This window comes from Schistocerca americana, chromosome 5 (assembly GCF_021461395.2).
Source record: "Schistocerca americana isolate TAMUIC-IGC-003095 chromosome 5, iqSchAmer2.1, whole genome shotgun sequence".
Lineage (NCBI taxonomy): Eukaryota > Metazoa > Arthropoda > Insecta > Orthoptera > Acrididae > Schistocerca > Schistocerca americana.
This window is the reverse complement of record NC_060123.1, coordinates 531,222,854-531,241,018: the sequence shown is the minus strand read 5'-3', so window position 1 is coordinate 531,241,018 and position 18,165 is coordinate 531,222,854. Positions and strand designations below refer to the sequence as shown.

Sequence of the window (18,165 nt, the reverse complement as noted above, 5' to 3'; positions counted from 1 at the left end):
GACTTCTGACATTCTTTAAAGAAGTTAGAAACATGTTATTGAGTTTCTTAACAGCCACATCAACACAGGAGGTGAAAGAGTAACTGTGTCGGCCCTTTGGTGCGCTCCAGTGAGCCGCCAAAGAAAGAGCATTATTTAAGTAATTGCAAACAAGTGCTCGGGCTATTCTTTATGCCGCATCACTGTTGTCCAGTTGATGTGTTCAGTATTATGCACGACCTGTATCTTATGTGTTGCTCTATAAAGTACTATGTTCCATACATTGCATCTGTTATTGCTATGACAAACTTGGCGACAAGTTAGGGTTACGTTTTCCCTGTGTATTAATGTCAGTGCTAAGTCACCTGACAAACACTTGATAGAAGAAATACTCTGTCTCATTGCCCAGCAGCCATCTTTCGTGAAACAGCACCAGCCTCTCGCCACCACTCTCAATCAAGTAGCACCTGCGTGTTTGTGGCAGGTTACTTTCCCACCAGTGCAACTGTTGACCTTTCGGCGTATGATGAATTAACTGAAGAGTGGGACTCCTATGAGACATGGTTACCCCGACCATTTCAGATTTTTCATGTGGGCGATTGAAATATGTGTAGGGCTTTCTTTCCTGGCTTTTGTTGTGCATGTATCCGTTGTTTTGCCAACTTGTGTCTTTGTAAGAAACGGCCAGCTTTGATGGCATTTGCAAGCTCCTCTCAAACTATTACTATGACAGAATGCATTTCATTGTGATGTGTGCATAATTTTACTGTTGCCAGAAATGCCCACACCAATCTGGAATGCAGAATTACAAAAGTTGAGTTTCGTAAATTTGTCATTAGCACCCATCACAAATCCTACGATTATCACAGGGTGCATGATATTATTCAACTGGCCCCAGACTGGAAATTCCACAAAAAACTTAAATGTGAGAATCTGATGCTTAAGGGACGTGCTCCATACAGTAAAGTCCTCTGAAGTGTCACAGGCTGTGGACGATCACATTGTTGAGCGGGGGGATCTATCAGAAGTTGCTCAGTCAACCTCCATTGGGCACGCTGCAAGTGTTCACGATCTGCTGCAGCAGTACAACCTTGAATTTAGCGTTGCACGGGACAGTGTCGATTATTGGTGGTGGTGGTTAGTGTTTAACGTCCCGTCGACAACGAGGTCATTAGAGACGGAGCGCAAGCTCGGGTTAGGGAAGGATTGGGAAGGAAATCGGCCGTGCCCTTTCAAAGGAACCATCCCGGCATTTGCCTGAAACGATTTAGGGAAATCACGGAAAACCTAAATCAGGATGGCTGGAGACGGGATTGAACCGTCGTCCTCCCGAATGCGAGTCCAGTGTCAGTGTCGATTATGGCCACAACAGCAACAGCTGCGTCACAGCTGTGGCCATGTATCCCCCTTCCGTCTTGCTAGTACTGCTTTGCCCAACACGATCGTGTTGGGCAGTTTGCAACATGTGTGTAACTCCACTTCAAATGTGGCAGACACAGTAGTACCGATAGACACAAACTGTATCTCTATGAAGACTGTTCCCCAAAAAAATTGTTTATTGACTTACGTGGACTTGGGCTCACCCCCCCCCCCCCCCCCCCCCCCCACACACACACACAGATTTCATGGAAGTTGGTTACCTACAGTAAACAGCAGATTCTGATACAAGGTAAGTTCTTCGTTCCTGTGTCTTACATATCTGTTGTTCCCCTCTCACTTTCCATGTTGTGGATCATTCCTTCCACAGATCTAGTCAGATTAGATGCATTTAAAGCTTTCCATTACTTCATTGCCAATGAGGTAAATATAGTGTCAGATCAAGTTCCATATCAGCAACTGTAATCCCCATGCTCTGAGTTTTCGTCTCAGTTTTCCCCTGGGCTAGGTTGTGCTGCCAGGTTTCAGGCCCACATTACCATGAAAGAGTTGGACTGCGCTCATGTTTTTTGGGTGCAACAGGTGCCAGTTGCTTTCCATGAATGTCAAAGCCAAATTAGACCATTTGACGTTGCTTGATGTCATTTGGCCTGTTTCATCCAGTGAATGGGCTATACCACAGGCCATTGTTAAGAAGCTGATGGGTAAGCTACCCCTCTGCAGCAACTTCAGTGTCAAGATTAATGCACATTCCCTGTCCTGATGAGATGCTCGCATAATTGTCCGGTGCCCACTATGTTTCCAAAACTGATCTGTCAGAAGTGTACCTCCAACTCCTCTTGGATGAGGCCACTAGGCGCCTTGTCATGGTCAATACGATTTTCGGCCCACACTAATATCAACACCTGCCTTTTGGCACCACTAGGGCACCTGCAATTTTTCAGTGTTTTTTAGAAGAGCTGACAGCCTCTGTAACCATCTGCATCAATTACCTCGATGATACTGTTTTGGGGTTTCCACTGAAAACCACCTCAGCAACCTCCGATCATTGTTTTCTGTTTTGCAGTCTGTGGGTCTCAAGAGCAATCTTGCCAATCACAATTTTTTCATCTGTCAACTGAGTATCTAGGTGTTAAGCAACCAGGGATGAAACTGTTGCGTCACTGTGTTAACACAATTGCGGCTTTGAGGCAGCCAACTTCCGTTAAGGAACTGCAGATGTTTCTAAGTAAAGTTGCGTACTAATGTAAGCTTTTGCCGGACACATCTGTCATTGCTCAGCCACTTGAGATTTAGCATTTGTTTTGCTTACACCTAAGCTTCAATCTGTCCCATGCCTGGCCGCTTTTCAGCCGGGCCAGCAACCCCTGTTGGCTACGGATGCCTCTCAGCACGGTCTTGGCGCAGCGTTGGCCCACAAATACAAGGATGAGTCTGAACGACTCACTGTTTACGCTTCTACAACTATAACTCCCACTCAGTAGTGGTATTCTCAGATTGAAAAGGAGGCTTCATCAATTGTGTTCATCCTCAAGAAATTTCACATCTTTCTGAGTGGTTCTAAGTTCTATTTAATCACTGATCACAAGCCATTGGTTGTTCTTTTTAACTCTTCAGCTTTTGTGCTGGACAAGGCAGTGCATTATTTCCAGCGGTGGACTCTCTTCCTCTACCGTTTTCCTTATCAGCTCCTTTACCAACCAATGGCGCAACATGACAAGGGTGATGACTCATTTCACATTCTGATCGGGCTGGACCCGATGTTCGATTAGGATGAGTTGCTTTGCTTCAGTTTAGATATAGAGAACCAGGATGTGTTCAACAATCTTCCAATTGCTAGTGCTATGATAACATCGGCTGTTGCCATGGATCCTGTACTTACAAGGGAACCTCCCCATCGCACTCCCCTCAGATTTAGTTATAAGTTCGCACAGTGGATAGGCCTTGAAAAACTGAACACAGATCAACTGAGAAAACAGGAAGAAGTTATGTGGAACCATGAAAAAATAAGCAAAATATACAAACTGAGTAATTCATGGGAAGATAGGCAACATCAAGGACAATGGAAAAGAAGGAGCGCCGTGGTCTCGTGGTAACATGAGCAGCTACGGAACGAAAGGTCCTTGGTTCTAATCTTCCATCGAGTGAAAAGTTTAATTTTTTATTTTCAGTTTATGTGACAAACTCTTATGTTTTCATCACTTTTTTGGGAGTGATTATCACACTCACAAGAAAATCTAAATCGGGCGAGGTAGAAGAATCTTTTTACCCATTCGCCAAGTGTACAAGTTAGGTGGATCGACAACATATTCCTGTCATGTGACGCACATGCCGTCACCAGTGTAGGATAGAATATATCACATGTGTTTTCCTGTCGAGGAATCGGTTGACCTATGACCTTGCGATCAAAAGTTTTCGGTTCCCATTGGAGAGGCACGTCCTTTTGTCTACTAATCGCACGGTTTTGTGATGCGGTCGCAAAACACAGACACTAAACTTATTACAGTGAACAGAGACGTCAATGAACGAATGGACAGATAATAACTATGCAAAAATTAAGAAAGTAAAATTTTCACTCGAGGGAAGAATTGAACCAAGGACCTCTCCTCCTGCAGCCGCTCACGCTACCACGGGACCACGGTGCTCCTAAGCTGACGGTCTCCATGATGTTGCCTATATCGCCCATGGACTACTCAGTTTGTATATTTTGCTTATTTTTTCACAGTTCCACACAACTTCTTCCTGTTTTCTCAACTGATCTGTGTTCAGTTTATCAAGGCCTATCCAATGTGCCAACTTATAACTAAATCTGAGGGGGTGCGATGGGGAGGTTCCCTTGTTAGTTGGGTCTTGTCTTTTGTGGGGCACAGGTAGTCGGAAAAACACCCAGGTTATGCCTCAGATCCCTTGCATAATTACTTCTCCCTCCAGCACTGTCTGACGTAGTTCTTTTGTTAGCTATGGAGGCTGCTGGGCTTGGGCTGTAATTCCTGCTTCCTTACACCATAATGTACTGTGGCTTCTGCATGTAGGTCACTGAGGGCATCTCGCATCAAAGCTTTGGCCCACTGGCATTTGTATTTTCTGGTCATAGATGGGGACATTACACGGCTTATCTTCACTTGCACTCACTGTTCAGCAAGAGGCAGCCCCGTGGTCATCTTTTTCTGCTGGGCAGACGTCACAGCACCCATGAGAGTGTTTACATGACGATTTTGCTGAGCCCTTCCTAAATCAGTATTGGCTCATTGTAGTGGGCACCTTTTCCAAGTTTCCCTATATGGCGCGCTGTCCACCACATCTGTGGCAGCAACTATTTTGGCCCCATCTAAGATTTTTGCAATTGAGGAACTTCTGCATACGGTGGTTATCAATAACGGCTTCCAGTTTGTTACTCGAGAATTTGCATCTTCTTATCATGCTACTCACTGTTGCCTGCCTGTCACATGCTGCAGTAGCCACCATCATTGGGTTGTTGAAATGGATGTCACGCTATCTCACAGCTGCCCTGTTTCATTCCTAATATAATGATGAAGCGGAATACATGGTTTGGATGTTTAAAACTCAGATGTGAAAGCATGTATTTTGCAGATCTCCCAACCTTTTTTTTAGACTGTTTTTCTGAGTTCATACCATTTCACTCCATCAACGGACAAGAGCCTGGCGGAGCTGCTATATGGATGCCAACTGTGGACAGTTTGGTTGGTTGGTTTTTGGCAGCTGAAGGGACCAGACTACAAAGGCCATCGGTCCCTTTTTCCACAATCATGAAACACTCACAAGGAACAAAAACAAGCAACGGAGATGACAAGTAATGACACATAACAAGAAAGAAATACACAAAGACCAGAAAAGAGGAATTAAAAACACACAGTGTGTTACAGTGGTTGGCCAACCACGGAAACAAGAAAAGGAAAAATCAACCACCAAGAGATACACTAAAAAGCCCAATCTAAAACCGTAGGCCAAAGGCCAGATTCAACACAAAAGAAAGAGAAACCCTCAGATCAAGCGATAAAAGCCCCCTGCACGAATAAAACTCAAAACTAATCCTTCCACGGCAGCGTCATCCGTTAAAAGTGCAGGGAGCATATCAGGCAGTGCAAACGTCTGCCTGAGCGCAGTTAAAAGTGGACAGTGCAACAAAATGTGGACCACTGTCAATGCTGAACCGCAGTGACAGAGAGGTGGGTCCTCTCGCATAATAAGCCAGCGGCAAAAATGGTACGAAAGCGGTGGCGGAGGGCCTCAGCAGGGACCGAGTCCTTCGGGCCCTGAGGCAAATCCAGTCTAAGGCATGGGCGGGGCACACACCATGGGTGTATACGTATATGGGCCCGGAAAAGGGATGGGAGAGGGAAAAACTCAAGCCAAGAGATAAGAGTCTGGACGTGAATCGTGATCATACACCCTGACTGGGCCTGTCATTCTGGAAGATGGACGACTGAGTTGGGGGACAGGAGACGGTAATTTGGATGCCCAGACAGCCTACAAAGATGTGCAGCATAAGCGGCCAGTAGTCGCTGGTGCCGGATCCGCAATGGAGGGACACCAGCCTCCACAAGTAGGCTGTTTACAGGGCTTGTGTGGAAAGCTCCAATTGCGAGTCGGATCCCACAGTGAAGTATGGGGTCAAGCAACCGCAACGCGGAAGGTGACACCACACCGTAAGCCAGGCTCAGACGGGACTGAATCAACACCTGATACAGTTGTAGGAGGGTAGACCGATCAGCACCCCAGCTGGTGTGAGTCAAGCAACAAAGAGTGTTAAGATGGCGCCACAATGTTTGTTTAACCTGCTGAATATGAGGGAGCCAAGTCATCTGGGCATCAAAAAGCAAGCCCAAAAACCGATGTGCCTCCACCACAGCAAGAGGTTCGCCGTCAATGTGTGGAGGCACCATTATTTAAAAGAGAAAGGTCGAGCTGTGACAACACTTGTTCAACGACAGTGCCTCAGTCGTTGCCACCAATCCACACCACAAAGGGTTATGGGTGTTAAAGTCATACAATAACAGAAAAGGTGGCAGCAGTTGGGCTATCAGTGCAGTCAATACATGCGTGGGACATCGCCATCCGGTGGAAGATAGAGACTTCAGACAGTAACAGCCTGAGGCGTCCACACCCGAACAGTGACAGCCTCGTTTCTGAAGAGCAATGCAGGAGAAAGGGTGTAGGCTGAGTAGTTGTCGGAGCTCAGCCAGGTCGTGGAAAAAACTGCTGCAATTCCACTGGAGGATGACATTGTCAGCGGAAATGAGGAGGCAGATTACGCCACTGAATCACTTGCTGCCACTGATTGAGTACCCATGAGATTGAGTTCCATGGCGTCTGAGGGTCTGGCAAGATCTAGGTCCTCAGTGGACACCAGAATCTCCACCCCATCCTCAGATGCAGAGCTCGTAGTTTGCAGTGGGGTGGGCGCCACCACAAATTCCTTGGTCTTAGGGGTCTTCTTCTTGGACTTTTCGCACTGTTCCTTGGGTTTCAATGGCTGGGAGGGCTTCACTGATTCAGTTTGTGGGACTGAGGAGGATCGTGAAGCCCTACGACCAGCTGCTTGTGAGCACTTACGCCACTGGTGGTCGTCATCCTTCCCACTGGTGGAAGCCTGGGAAGGGAGGGACCCAAGGGATCCCTTCTGAGTGAGAGGAGCCGAAGAAGTTGGACACTTCTCCGGCTTAGAAGTGGGGACAGACGTCCCCGATGGGTGGGGGGCTGTTTCTCCCGAAGTAGGTGGCGCAGGAGCAACAGGGAAGGTAGTGCCCCCCATAGTCAAGGTGGGAAGTGGAGTCTTACGGCCCGAGGAGCCGAGTGGAATTCGCTGAACTGATGGGGCTATAACAGTTTGTCGTAGCGGTGGCACAAGAGGAAGTCATTCACATAGGATAGAGTCATTCATATTTCTTCTTAGCCTCACTGTAGGTCAGTCGGTCTAGGGTCTTATATTCCATGATTTTCCACTCTTTCTGTAAAATCCTGCAGTCTGGCGAACAAAGTGAATGATGCTCTCCGCAGTTGACACAGACGGGAGGCGGGGCACATGGAGTATTGGGATGTGATGGGTGTCCTCAATCTCGACATGTGAGGCTTGAAGTACAGCGGGAAGACATATGGCTGAACTTCCAGCACCACATTGGGGGAGGGATATAGGGCTTGACATCACGCGGTAGACCATTACCTTGACCTTCTCAGGCAATGTATCACCCTCGTAGGCCAACATGAAGGCACTGGAGGCAACTTGATTATCCCTCGGACCCCGATGAATGCGCTGGACGAAACGAACACATCTCCACTCTAAAATGCAGCGCAGCTCGTCATCGCACTGCAGAAGAAGGTCCCTGTGGAATATAATACCCTGGACCATATTTAAACTCTCATGGGGCGTGATGGTAACTGAAACATCCCCCAACTTGTCACAAGCGAGTAATGCCCGTGACTGGGAAGAGGATGCAGTTTTTATCAAAACTGACCTTAAGCGCATTTTGTACAAGCCATGCACCTCCCCAAACTTATCCTCTAAATGCTCTACAAAGAACTGAGGCTTCATGGACATAAAGGATTCCCCATCAGCTCTCGTACATATTAGGTAGCGGGGCGAATGAGCTTCGCTGGCATTCTTAGCCTTTCGTTCCTCCCATGGTGTGGCCAGAGAGGGAAACGATTTGGGGTCATACGTGTTTGCATTAAATTGAGCCCTGAAACGCTTAGAGACTGCTGGTGGCTGGCCACCAACAAGAGAAGATGTGACATGCTTCATTGCATGTCATCCGCCCTGATGCCACCCACTCTGACCAAGGGCCCTCCCCACGGGCGCCGCCCACCTGCAGCAAGGGCCACTTGGCAGGATGGCCATTGCCGGGAGTCCCGATGCCCCAGGGAGATACGCATCAGCAGAGCAATCCCTGTGTTGTCAGGGGCCTACAACCAACAGGGTACATGGCGACCCCACCACAATGGACTGGCTACCATGCTGGATATCAGGTATAAAGTAGTCCATGGTTGTTGTAGGTGCAGAAGCAACGCAGCATAGTGGATGGCAGAGACTGCACCCAGGAATGTATCCTCGCCCAAGAGACGAAGAGTGAGCGGGACTGCAATGCCACGACAAGAAAGCAGGTTAAAGATCTCGATGCACGATGGACACGATGCACCATGTAAGGTGCCCTTCCCAAATTGGCTCGCTCTTTGGAAAAAATTTGGAAGCGTGGAGGTTAAACCCTACAGGGGAACATCACATAAGGGCTGAAACATGTGAGACTCCTTTTAGTCTCCTCTTACAACAGGCAGGAATACCGAGGGCCTATTCTAACCCTCAGACCCGCAGAGGGGCAACTGTGGACACTCCACACAGATGTGAAACATGGGCACTCCTCCATCTGCTGGTCACTCGCTATGTGATGGTTCTGGCCAGGTGTGCCTTGTTGGGCTAGTGGTTTCAGCTGCCTGCCGAACTGGGTTCCTGCCATCATCAAATGTTGCCAGGGCTGGTGTCTGTGCATCGTCCTCATCCCTGATGGACAGATGTCCCATCAGTCCGACCAGCTGCGGCTGTGCACAGCAGGGCTCATTCCGGAGGGACTACCACCTTCCCCACCCCCACTGCTGTCGATGCCTGTTCCTGTGTTGCAGAAGGTCTGGTTCGCACCACAGAGGGGGTCGTTCCCTGACATATCACTATCTGGGGCTCCTCCTTCCATCCGCACTCCTTGACTGCTGTCACCTCACACTGCGGCCGCTGCTGCCACCTCCGTTGCTGTGTCCTGTGATGCTGTCTTCTCCTACACCCCTGCTGACACCTCCAGTGCCAACTGCTGACCCTGATGAAGATGTTGCTATGGAGACGCTGTTCCCGGTCCTGCCCTTCGGCCCCTCATGAGTGGTAGGAGGGTGCATCAACCCACACCCTCATCACTTCTGCCTCTACTCACCGGTGCCTGCTCGCCACATGCTGCAGCAGCTGCCATCGTTGAGTTGACGTAATGGATTCAGTGCCATCATTGGTGTTTTCCAACACTCACAATCTCAGTGCCTTGTGAGATCAGTGCTCCCCACCCCTCCCCCACAGTACCAGTGCCGTTTTTGGTACCAGCAAATTTTTATCTGCACCATGCATTTTTCTGTGCCTTGTGTTTTTTTGCATATATGTTTTTTTTCCCACCCCGAAGGGAGGAGTGATGTACCTTCACTCATGACACGCAATTTGAGAGAGCACACTTCCATACAGTTCACAGGCCTGATTACAGAGGCCAACTGGGTCGGCCCCCTGGCACGCTCTGGTGAGCTGCCAAAGAAACAGCACTGTTTAAGTAATCACAAACAAGTGCTCCGGCTATTCTTTATGCTGTATTACTGTTGTCCAGTCAATGTATTCAGTGCTACACAAAACCTGTATCTTATGCGTTGCTCTATCAAGTACTACATTTCACACATCATGTTTTTTCTTGCTATAATGGAGTCCCACACTGACTTTCAAGGAGTAATGATCAATGACATACAAACACAATGAAGAAACTGAATTAAATAGACAACATGTAATGGAACACCTCAGTATATAAACTCTTCTGTGACCTACTAAAAATGTCCAATACATGAGAACATCACCAGTCCCATTTTCTTGTGAATTTCATTGTTTGAGAACATTGTTACTAAAATTTCCCTGCAGTGCACAAAAGCTCCCAGTGACTTTGAGGAGGGGGTTGATATGTTTGAGAGGAACCCAGAAGTGTCATTACTTGCCAATTTTGCAGAAGGGTGATTAGGACAAGTTGCTGAATGAGGATAAGGCTTGGAGCCAATAACTGCACTTAGACACTACTTAAAGCAGAATGTCGGGTTCTTACATCTGTGTCATACATACGATCCTCGACGTAGAGCACACATCCAAATAAGAGTTTGTACTGTGCCATACTAAAGCAAGCATGACTAATGTAATTTCAATCACTGACATCACCAAATGGTCCATAAACCTGTCCTTGGAAGACAGTAGAAAGACAAACAATTACTGAACTTTTTTTCATAATGTTCCGAACTCTCTGAAATATACTCAGTCACGTTCTTGAAACTGCGCCTACACAAAGTGAATGCAGTAAGCAGTATCAAGGATACAGGTAAGATTTAGGAGGGCTAGTCAATTATTATTCGCAAAGGAGTTATAAAATTTTATTGCAATCAAATAGGAAACTTACAAGAACATCATTTTTCGACATAGTCTCCTTGCATTTCAACACACTTGGTTCATCGTTGTACAAGCTACCTGATGCCCTCACAAAAGAAGGTTCTCGGTTGAGCGGCGAGCCAGGAATGCACCACTTCTTTCACTTCTTCGTCCAAGGCAAATCGATGGCTCCTTAATGCCTGTTTGAGTGGACCAAAAAAGTGATAGTCAGAGGGGGCGAGTTCGGGACTATATGGAGGATGATCCAGTACTTCAAATTTGAGTTTCTGGAGTGTTTCAGCAGTGTGGGCAGCAGTATGTGGATGGGCATTGTCGTGCAACAACACAACACCTTTTGACAGCAATCCTCAGCGTTTGCTTCGAATTGCAAGCTTTAGCCTGGCAGGAAGCATTTCACTGTAACATACACTGTTTATTGTTGTGGCCCTTTCCGCATAATGTTCCAGTACTGGACCTCGTGTGTCCCAAAAAAACCATAAGCATCAGTTTTCCTGTGGACGGTTGGGTCTTGAACTTTTTCTTGCACAGCGAATTTCGACGTTTCCATTCCATACTCTGCCGTTTACTCTCTGGCTCGTAATGATGGATCCATGTTTCGTTATAAGGAATGATCCTATCTAAGAAGTTGTCCCCTTCATTACCATAGTGATCCAAATGTTTTTCGCACATGTCCAAGCGCGTTTGTTTATGCAACTGTGTGAGTTGTTTTGGGGCCCATCTTGCATAAACTTTACGTAACCCAAGTCTGTTGTGGATGATTTTGCTGGCAGAACTGTGACTAATTTGCAGACGATGTGCAACTTCATTAATAGTTCATTGTCTGTCTAAGAGAATCATTTCATGTGAATGCTCAATGGTGTCTTCATTTGTGGTGGTAAACAGTCATCCGGCTCCTTCATCGTGCGTAACACTTGTGCGACCATTTCAGAATTTTTCAATCCACTCGTGCACACTCTGCTGTGGCAAAACATTGTTCTCGTACAGTACTGCAAGTCTACGATGATTTTCGGCCCCTAATATGCCTTACAACCACAAAAAATGTATCACTGAATGTTGCTCTTCTTTGGTGCAAATAGACAGCAGAGCAGCCATGATTAACAGCATGGCAGCGATAATGAAACTAACCAAGCAGCTTGAAAATTGCCAAGATATAACAACAAATAAACAAAGCATGTGTCATCAACGTAAAACGACAGTACTACCAAAAGAAACAAAAATATAACTAAACTGTGGATAACAATTGACTTACCCTTGTACATATCAAGAGAAAGATAAATAAATTAGGAAGATTTATGACAAGCATGTGAAGACTTTAATGGAGACAATTTGTAACAACTGCAAATAAACCTTTAATTTCAGACACATATAAGGTGATTCACAAAGGTATGCAAATATTTTAATATGTTACTCTACAAGTAAAGCTAAAGAAAAAAGTTCATATAAACACAGGTCCGCAAATGTTTATTTATAGAGTTACAGCTAATACAAGATTTTGCCTGAAATTTAGCAACTTAGCTAATATGAAGCCATTGCAAAACTGTACAAGGTTAAACCAGAGCAAGATTTCCATTTATTTTGTTATTATTGGTCTGGTGAAACTAATAAAACATGTCCCAGACATGTATCCGCAGTAGTTTTCCAGAACATCCAGATTATGAACACTAGGTAGAGAACCAGTCTCCTGTAACAATCAAAATACTACACTAATCGTTCGTGCATTCAGAAACCTCCGAGTTGGATAACACACTCGATATTCATTAACTGCAGTGGAGGCATTACCATCACATTTGCCATAAATAAACACCATATCGGTGTATTCCTCTGTTGTAAATTTGAAAGGCATCCCTATTTCATAAATAATCTACAAACTACAACAGTTACTATGTGGTTTCAGTTACACACACTGTTGTTATGTTCTTTCAGTGAACAATACAGAAGGCTAACTCGTTTCAAGGTTAGGAAATGACAAACAACTCACTAACCGTCACCAAAAATGACAAACATTTCTACATTCGTAATGGAAAGTAAACAAATTTACTTGTATAATAATCTTTGCTTCTCTGAATGTTCTGGAAAACTACTGCAGACACATGTCTGAGACACGTTTTATTAGATTCACCAGACCAATAACAACAAAATAAATGGAAATCATGCTTTACTTTATCCTTGTACAGTTTTGCAATGGCTTCATATTAGGGAAGATGCTAAATTTCAGGCAAAATCTTTTATTAGCTGTAACTCTGTAACTAAACATTTGTAGACCTACATTTATATGAACTTATTTCTTTAGTTTTACTTGTAGAATAACATATTAAAATATTTGCATATCTTCATGAATCACCCTCTATTTCCTAAGCACTACAAAAATACAACATTCGTAAGGGTATAATTGTGTTTCACAAAACATTTTGCTTAAATGCACAGTAAGTCAGCACAGAGTAAATAAGTAGCCAAACAAAATGAGAAATATTTACACAGCAGATATTTAATAAAAAATACTCATAGCATTATTGCCCCTAGATAAATCTTTGCTTATCTAGGTACTATGTAAACAATTGTGGAAAAATATCACTATGTGAAAAGAAGTCACAGAGCTTCTGGTTTCAAACGACTTCCTGATGAATTTAACTTTTTAAATAATCTGGAGGTCCTCAAGAAAATATCTGGACCAGTCCAAGATCAGACTGCTGGAGAGTGGAGAAGACGCCATAACAAATAATTAGAAGAGCTGTACAAGGAGCCAAACACCTTGGGAGTGATGAGAAGCAAAAGACTGCAATGGGATGGACATGTAGATAGAATGGAGGCAACAAGGTGGCCCAAAATTGCAATGGACTAGATCCCGTCAGGCAGCAGACCAGTGGGAAGACCCAGAAAGAGATGGATCGATGGAGTGAGAGAAGACATGGTGCAGCTGGGAGTCACGGAAAACTGGGGACAGATAGCAGAAGACAGAGATAGATGGAGAGCTCTAACTGTGGTGGTGCGCGTTCCACTGGGCCTGATAGCGTGAATGAATGAAATACTCTGGAGTCTTAGCATCACAAAATGAAACAGGAAAAAACATTTTATATTCAAGAAATGCTACACATGTATAGATAATTAAACTAAAGTTTACTGTGCAGTACAGTTTAATGTGAAGTACAGTATTACGCTCTTCTTTAAAAAAACATAATACTGTACTTTACATATGACTGACTACAGTCAAATCACTTGCTGAGCTCCAAGAAGTAAAACTGATATTTTTTTCTCATGAACGAAGTTTTATTCCTTACCATTTGTGGATCTGCACTCTCTGCTCCAACTAGTAAACATCCATAGCGATTCGGATATTTCTGTCTTACAGCACGCTTCCGAGGGGGATCAAATTCTTCGGGTGGAATATACCGAATAATGTGATTGTCTACCACCTGCAAATGAATAACAATATTTAACTAAAAAATAAGATGAGGCAAAAAACAATAATAAAAATAACTATGGGTTTGGCCACGTTACAGAGGTGTGAAAGACCAGTGTATGAAAATACTGTATAGTTTTTCATTCAGTTCTTTAATTAGGAAAAGAAGGTCTTTACCCTTGTAAATACACACAATGATGAGCCATAGCCCACTGAAAGTGCCTGATGGTGTTGCAGGCACTTGACATGGTAAGGACAAATGGAGCATACATGAATAGGGTATCATTATAATGACGATAAATGCCACTGTTATAAAACACTTTCACAAAGGGCAATATCAAGGAAAGGATAGTTGTTACTCACCATACAGCAGAGATGCTGAGTTGCAAAAAGATACAACAAAACAACTGGCTGAAAGTTAGCTTTTAGTCAACAAGGCCTTTGTCAAAAACAGACACCCCCCCCCTCCCCCCCGCACACACACATACACACACACACGACCACAGTCTCTGGTTGCTGGATTCATTTTTTTCCACTGCTGAACTTTTTCATAAAGGGCAGATTGTTATGACCTGGTGATTGAGAATGGGCACAGCAAAGCTGGTTGTCTGTTTTGTGGTACTTTTGTGAGTATCTACAATAAGTGGTTGAAGAAGGTTCAAACCCAGGGTTGATGGTAAGGTGTTGTGGCAGATCTGATGATAGGAGTACACTACTGGCACAGACACTGTTCGGTGCACATTGTTGAACATGCAACTCTGCAGCAGGCGACACCTAACTATTCCCATGCTAACCCAACAAAATCTTTTATTACAATTACAGAGGGCATAGGACCACTTGCATTGGACTGTGGGTCAATGGAATCATGTTACCTGGTCAGATTAATATTTCTTGTTACAGAAGGTCAACTGTTGTGTCCAGATATGGTGACATCCAAGAAAATGGCTACTTGAAGCATGCAGTGTGCCATGGACTCTGCCCAATGGGGACAGTATTATGCTATGGTGGGACATTCACCTGAGCTTCCATGGGACCTGTGGTAGTAACCAAAGGCACCACAACAGCTGTGGACTACACAAACACTACTGCAGGCCCCCAGCATATCTTACTGCTTGATGTCTTTCCGACGGTGGTGGCATTATCCAGCAGGCAGCTGGTTAACTGTCCATGTCACAGGGCCAGAATAATGCTATAGCAGTTTGAGGATAGTGAACTCACTCTGATGTCTTGGTGACCCAATTCACCTGATCTGGCAAATGAGGTCACACTGGTTAGCACACTGGACTCACATTTACGAGGACAACAGTTCAAATCCCTCTCGCATCCTTCCCTAATCTGAGCTTGTGCTCCATCTTTAATGACTTCATTGTCAACAGAATGTTTATCACAAAGCTTTCTTTCTTTAATGACATTTATTATACAGAAAGTCCAAAATAGCTGCAATGTAATTATCAGTCTTTATTTCAAGACGGATCTGTTTTGGCATTCGTTGCCATTTTCAGGTAACCTGTAAACACAATGTTGGTGAGATCGTTTATGTACATAATATGCCTCAAATATTTGATTGCCTACAAATTTGTACTTATATCTACGTGAATCTGACGTTCACATTACTTCAATAGTAAACTGTTACATAACTGTTAGTGCTCAGCCGCGGCTAAAATCACGTAATAGTAATATTTCTTATAAATTGAATATGTTTTGACAGTTACCTGATAGTTCTCTTACTATGATGTTACGTGTTTACAAAGTACATGGGGATAGACAGCAATGATGTTATTTCTCGCTGGTTGGATTTCAACATAGGCTATCTTTGGTGGTCGTGTGTTATTTGTTTTTAATTTTATCCCTTTTGCGTTCCAGTATTTCAATAAAGTTTTTTAAATAGAGATTGTTTAATATTTCTTGTGCACAGTTTCTCATGTATACATAAATTTCTAATTTTAATTAATTCTATTCCTACCCGTCCTTCCCACTCCTCCCACAGTGGTACTCCACTGCCAGTCAAACCTACACAATATATTCATCCATCCACACTCCACCCCATCTCCCAACTCCTTGACTCATGGCTTACCCAACTCCTTGCCTCAAGGCCTATATTCCTGCAAAAGACACAGATGCAATATCTACCCCATACATCCTCCCACCACCACCAACTCAGCCCAGTCAGAGGCATCAATACCCCATCAAAGGCAGCACTACCTGTCAAAGCCGTCATGTGATCTACAAACTAAGTTGCAAGCACTGTGCTGCATTCCACGTGGGTGCGACAACCAACAAGCTGTCTGTCCACATGAATGACCACCGACAAATTGTCCGCAAGAGAAAGCCGGACCACCAAGTTGCTGAGCATGCTGCCCAACATAATGTCCTTCACTTCAATGATTGCTTCTCAGTCTACACTATCTGGAGCCTTCCTACCAACAATAGCTTTTCCTGAATTGCGCAAGTGGGAACTCTCCCTGCAATGTAGCCTACATTTTTGTAGCCCTCCTGGTCTCAGTCTTCTTTAATTCTGCTCCCAATCTACTGCTACAGAACCTTTCTATTCCACTAACACACACCCACTCGTTTTTTTTACCCCTCCTCTAGTTCTCTCCTTTTCAGCCCCCCTCCCCCCCCCCCTCCCTAAACTTCACGAATGCGTGCAGTTACTTCTAGACTCAGTGGCCAAAGACAATGGTCATGCATGTACGAGTTGGAATTGTGGGTGTGTGTGTGTTCTGTGTAATGTTCTCTGCTTTAGAAAAAGGCCTTTTGGGGATCTTTGGTTATTGTATGTAGTACTTGCAAGGCATTTTCAATTTTATCGACTGTGGTGTGTTGATTTTTGAGATGGAGAAAGAAGCTTGATTGGTTATTGTTACTACTTCTTATGTGTTCTTTGAATCTAATGTTAAAATTTTGTCCTGTCTGGCTGATGTACAAGTTACTGCAGTTGTTACACATGGTTTTATATATACCTGGGTTATACTCTCAGGATTTAGTGTTGGCCAAATGTAGTTTCATTTTGAGGTTGTTGCTGGTAAGAAAGACTAGTTGCATATTTGGCGTTTTAACAATGCATTTAATTTGTTGCATATCTGGTGAAAGTAAATTGTAGTTATACACTTTTTTATGTTTAGTTGACATTTCCCTAGCTAGTCATATTTCATTGTGTATTGTGTTAAGTTCGGATGCAATGTGTTTGGTGTACTGTTTTGTGATTATGTCCGGATTAAAATTATTTCTGTGAGTTATGTAATGAAATGTGTCTAGTTCTTTTTATACTGCTTGTTTTTCTAGTGGTAGTTTAGTTAATCTATTAATCACTGAGTGGAAACTCAGGTAGGAATAGCAATAACGTAGGAAAAGATAGACTGTTACTTGCTACAAAATAATATGCTAAGCTGCAGACGGGCACAATTAAAAGACACTTACACATAAGCTTTCAGCCATAGCCTTCATTGGAAAAAGAGAAACACACCATTCATTTACACAAGGAAGCACACCTCACACATACAACTATCAATTCCAGCAGCTCAGGCCAAAATACTGGCATTCTGATGAAGGCTGTGGCTGAAAGCCTGGGTCTGTCTGCAATTGCACATGTTATCTTTGCAGTAAGCAGCGATCTATCTTTTCCTACACTGTTAATCACTGAGTGGAAATAGGCAAGTTCTGTGAATTGGATGACAGGAGTTGGTATTTAGAATATTGTCCATGGTTTTCCATAAATATCAAATGTGTGGTAGTTATTATTTTTGCTAACAGTTGGCAGTTACAAATACATAATTTTACAACAACTGAGTACTAACATTTATTGTACATGACAGTTCACTATCGATGTACTATGGATGTTAAGTTTAGCTTGACATATGTACCAATATGTAATGAAATAAATATGCATACGTACTAATATGTAATGAAACAAATACGCAGGGTGTATTACATATGTAAATGATCTCACCAAAATTTTATGCACAGGTTATCTGAAAATAGTAATGAGAGCCGAAACAGACCTGTTGTGGAATAAAGACTGATAATTACATTTCAGCTATCCTGGACCTTTATAATATGTGTCATTACTTTATGTATACTATTCTGCAGGCCCAAATAAACAAAGAACTTTCTTCCATTCTTCGCCTGATCTGATTCCCAATGGAATGCTATCTGGTGCCAAGTTCATCCCCAAAAACCACTAGCCAATAATTTATGAGAATTCCATGGCCTGGGCATATTCATTTCACATATC

The 18,165-nt window shown here is 43.9% G+C and overlaps 1 protein-coding gene across 1 annotated transcript in view; it reads right to left on the bottom strand.

Moving 5' to 3' along the window:
* Positions 1–18,165, bottom strand: part of LOC124616775 (39S ribosomal protein L3, mitochondrial) — an 82,324-nt gene that overhangs the window by 41,618 nt on the left and 22,541 nt on the right. The window contains exon 4 of the mRNA XM_047145169.1: positions 13,810–13,944. Within this exon, the coding sequence (XP_047001125.1) occupies positions 13,810–13,944 (135 nt within the window). The remainder of the gene's footprint in view (positions 1–13,809; positions 13,945–18,165) is intronic.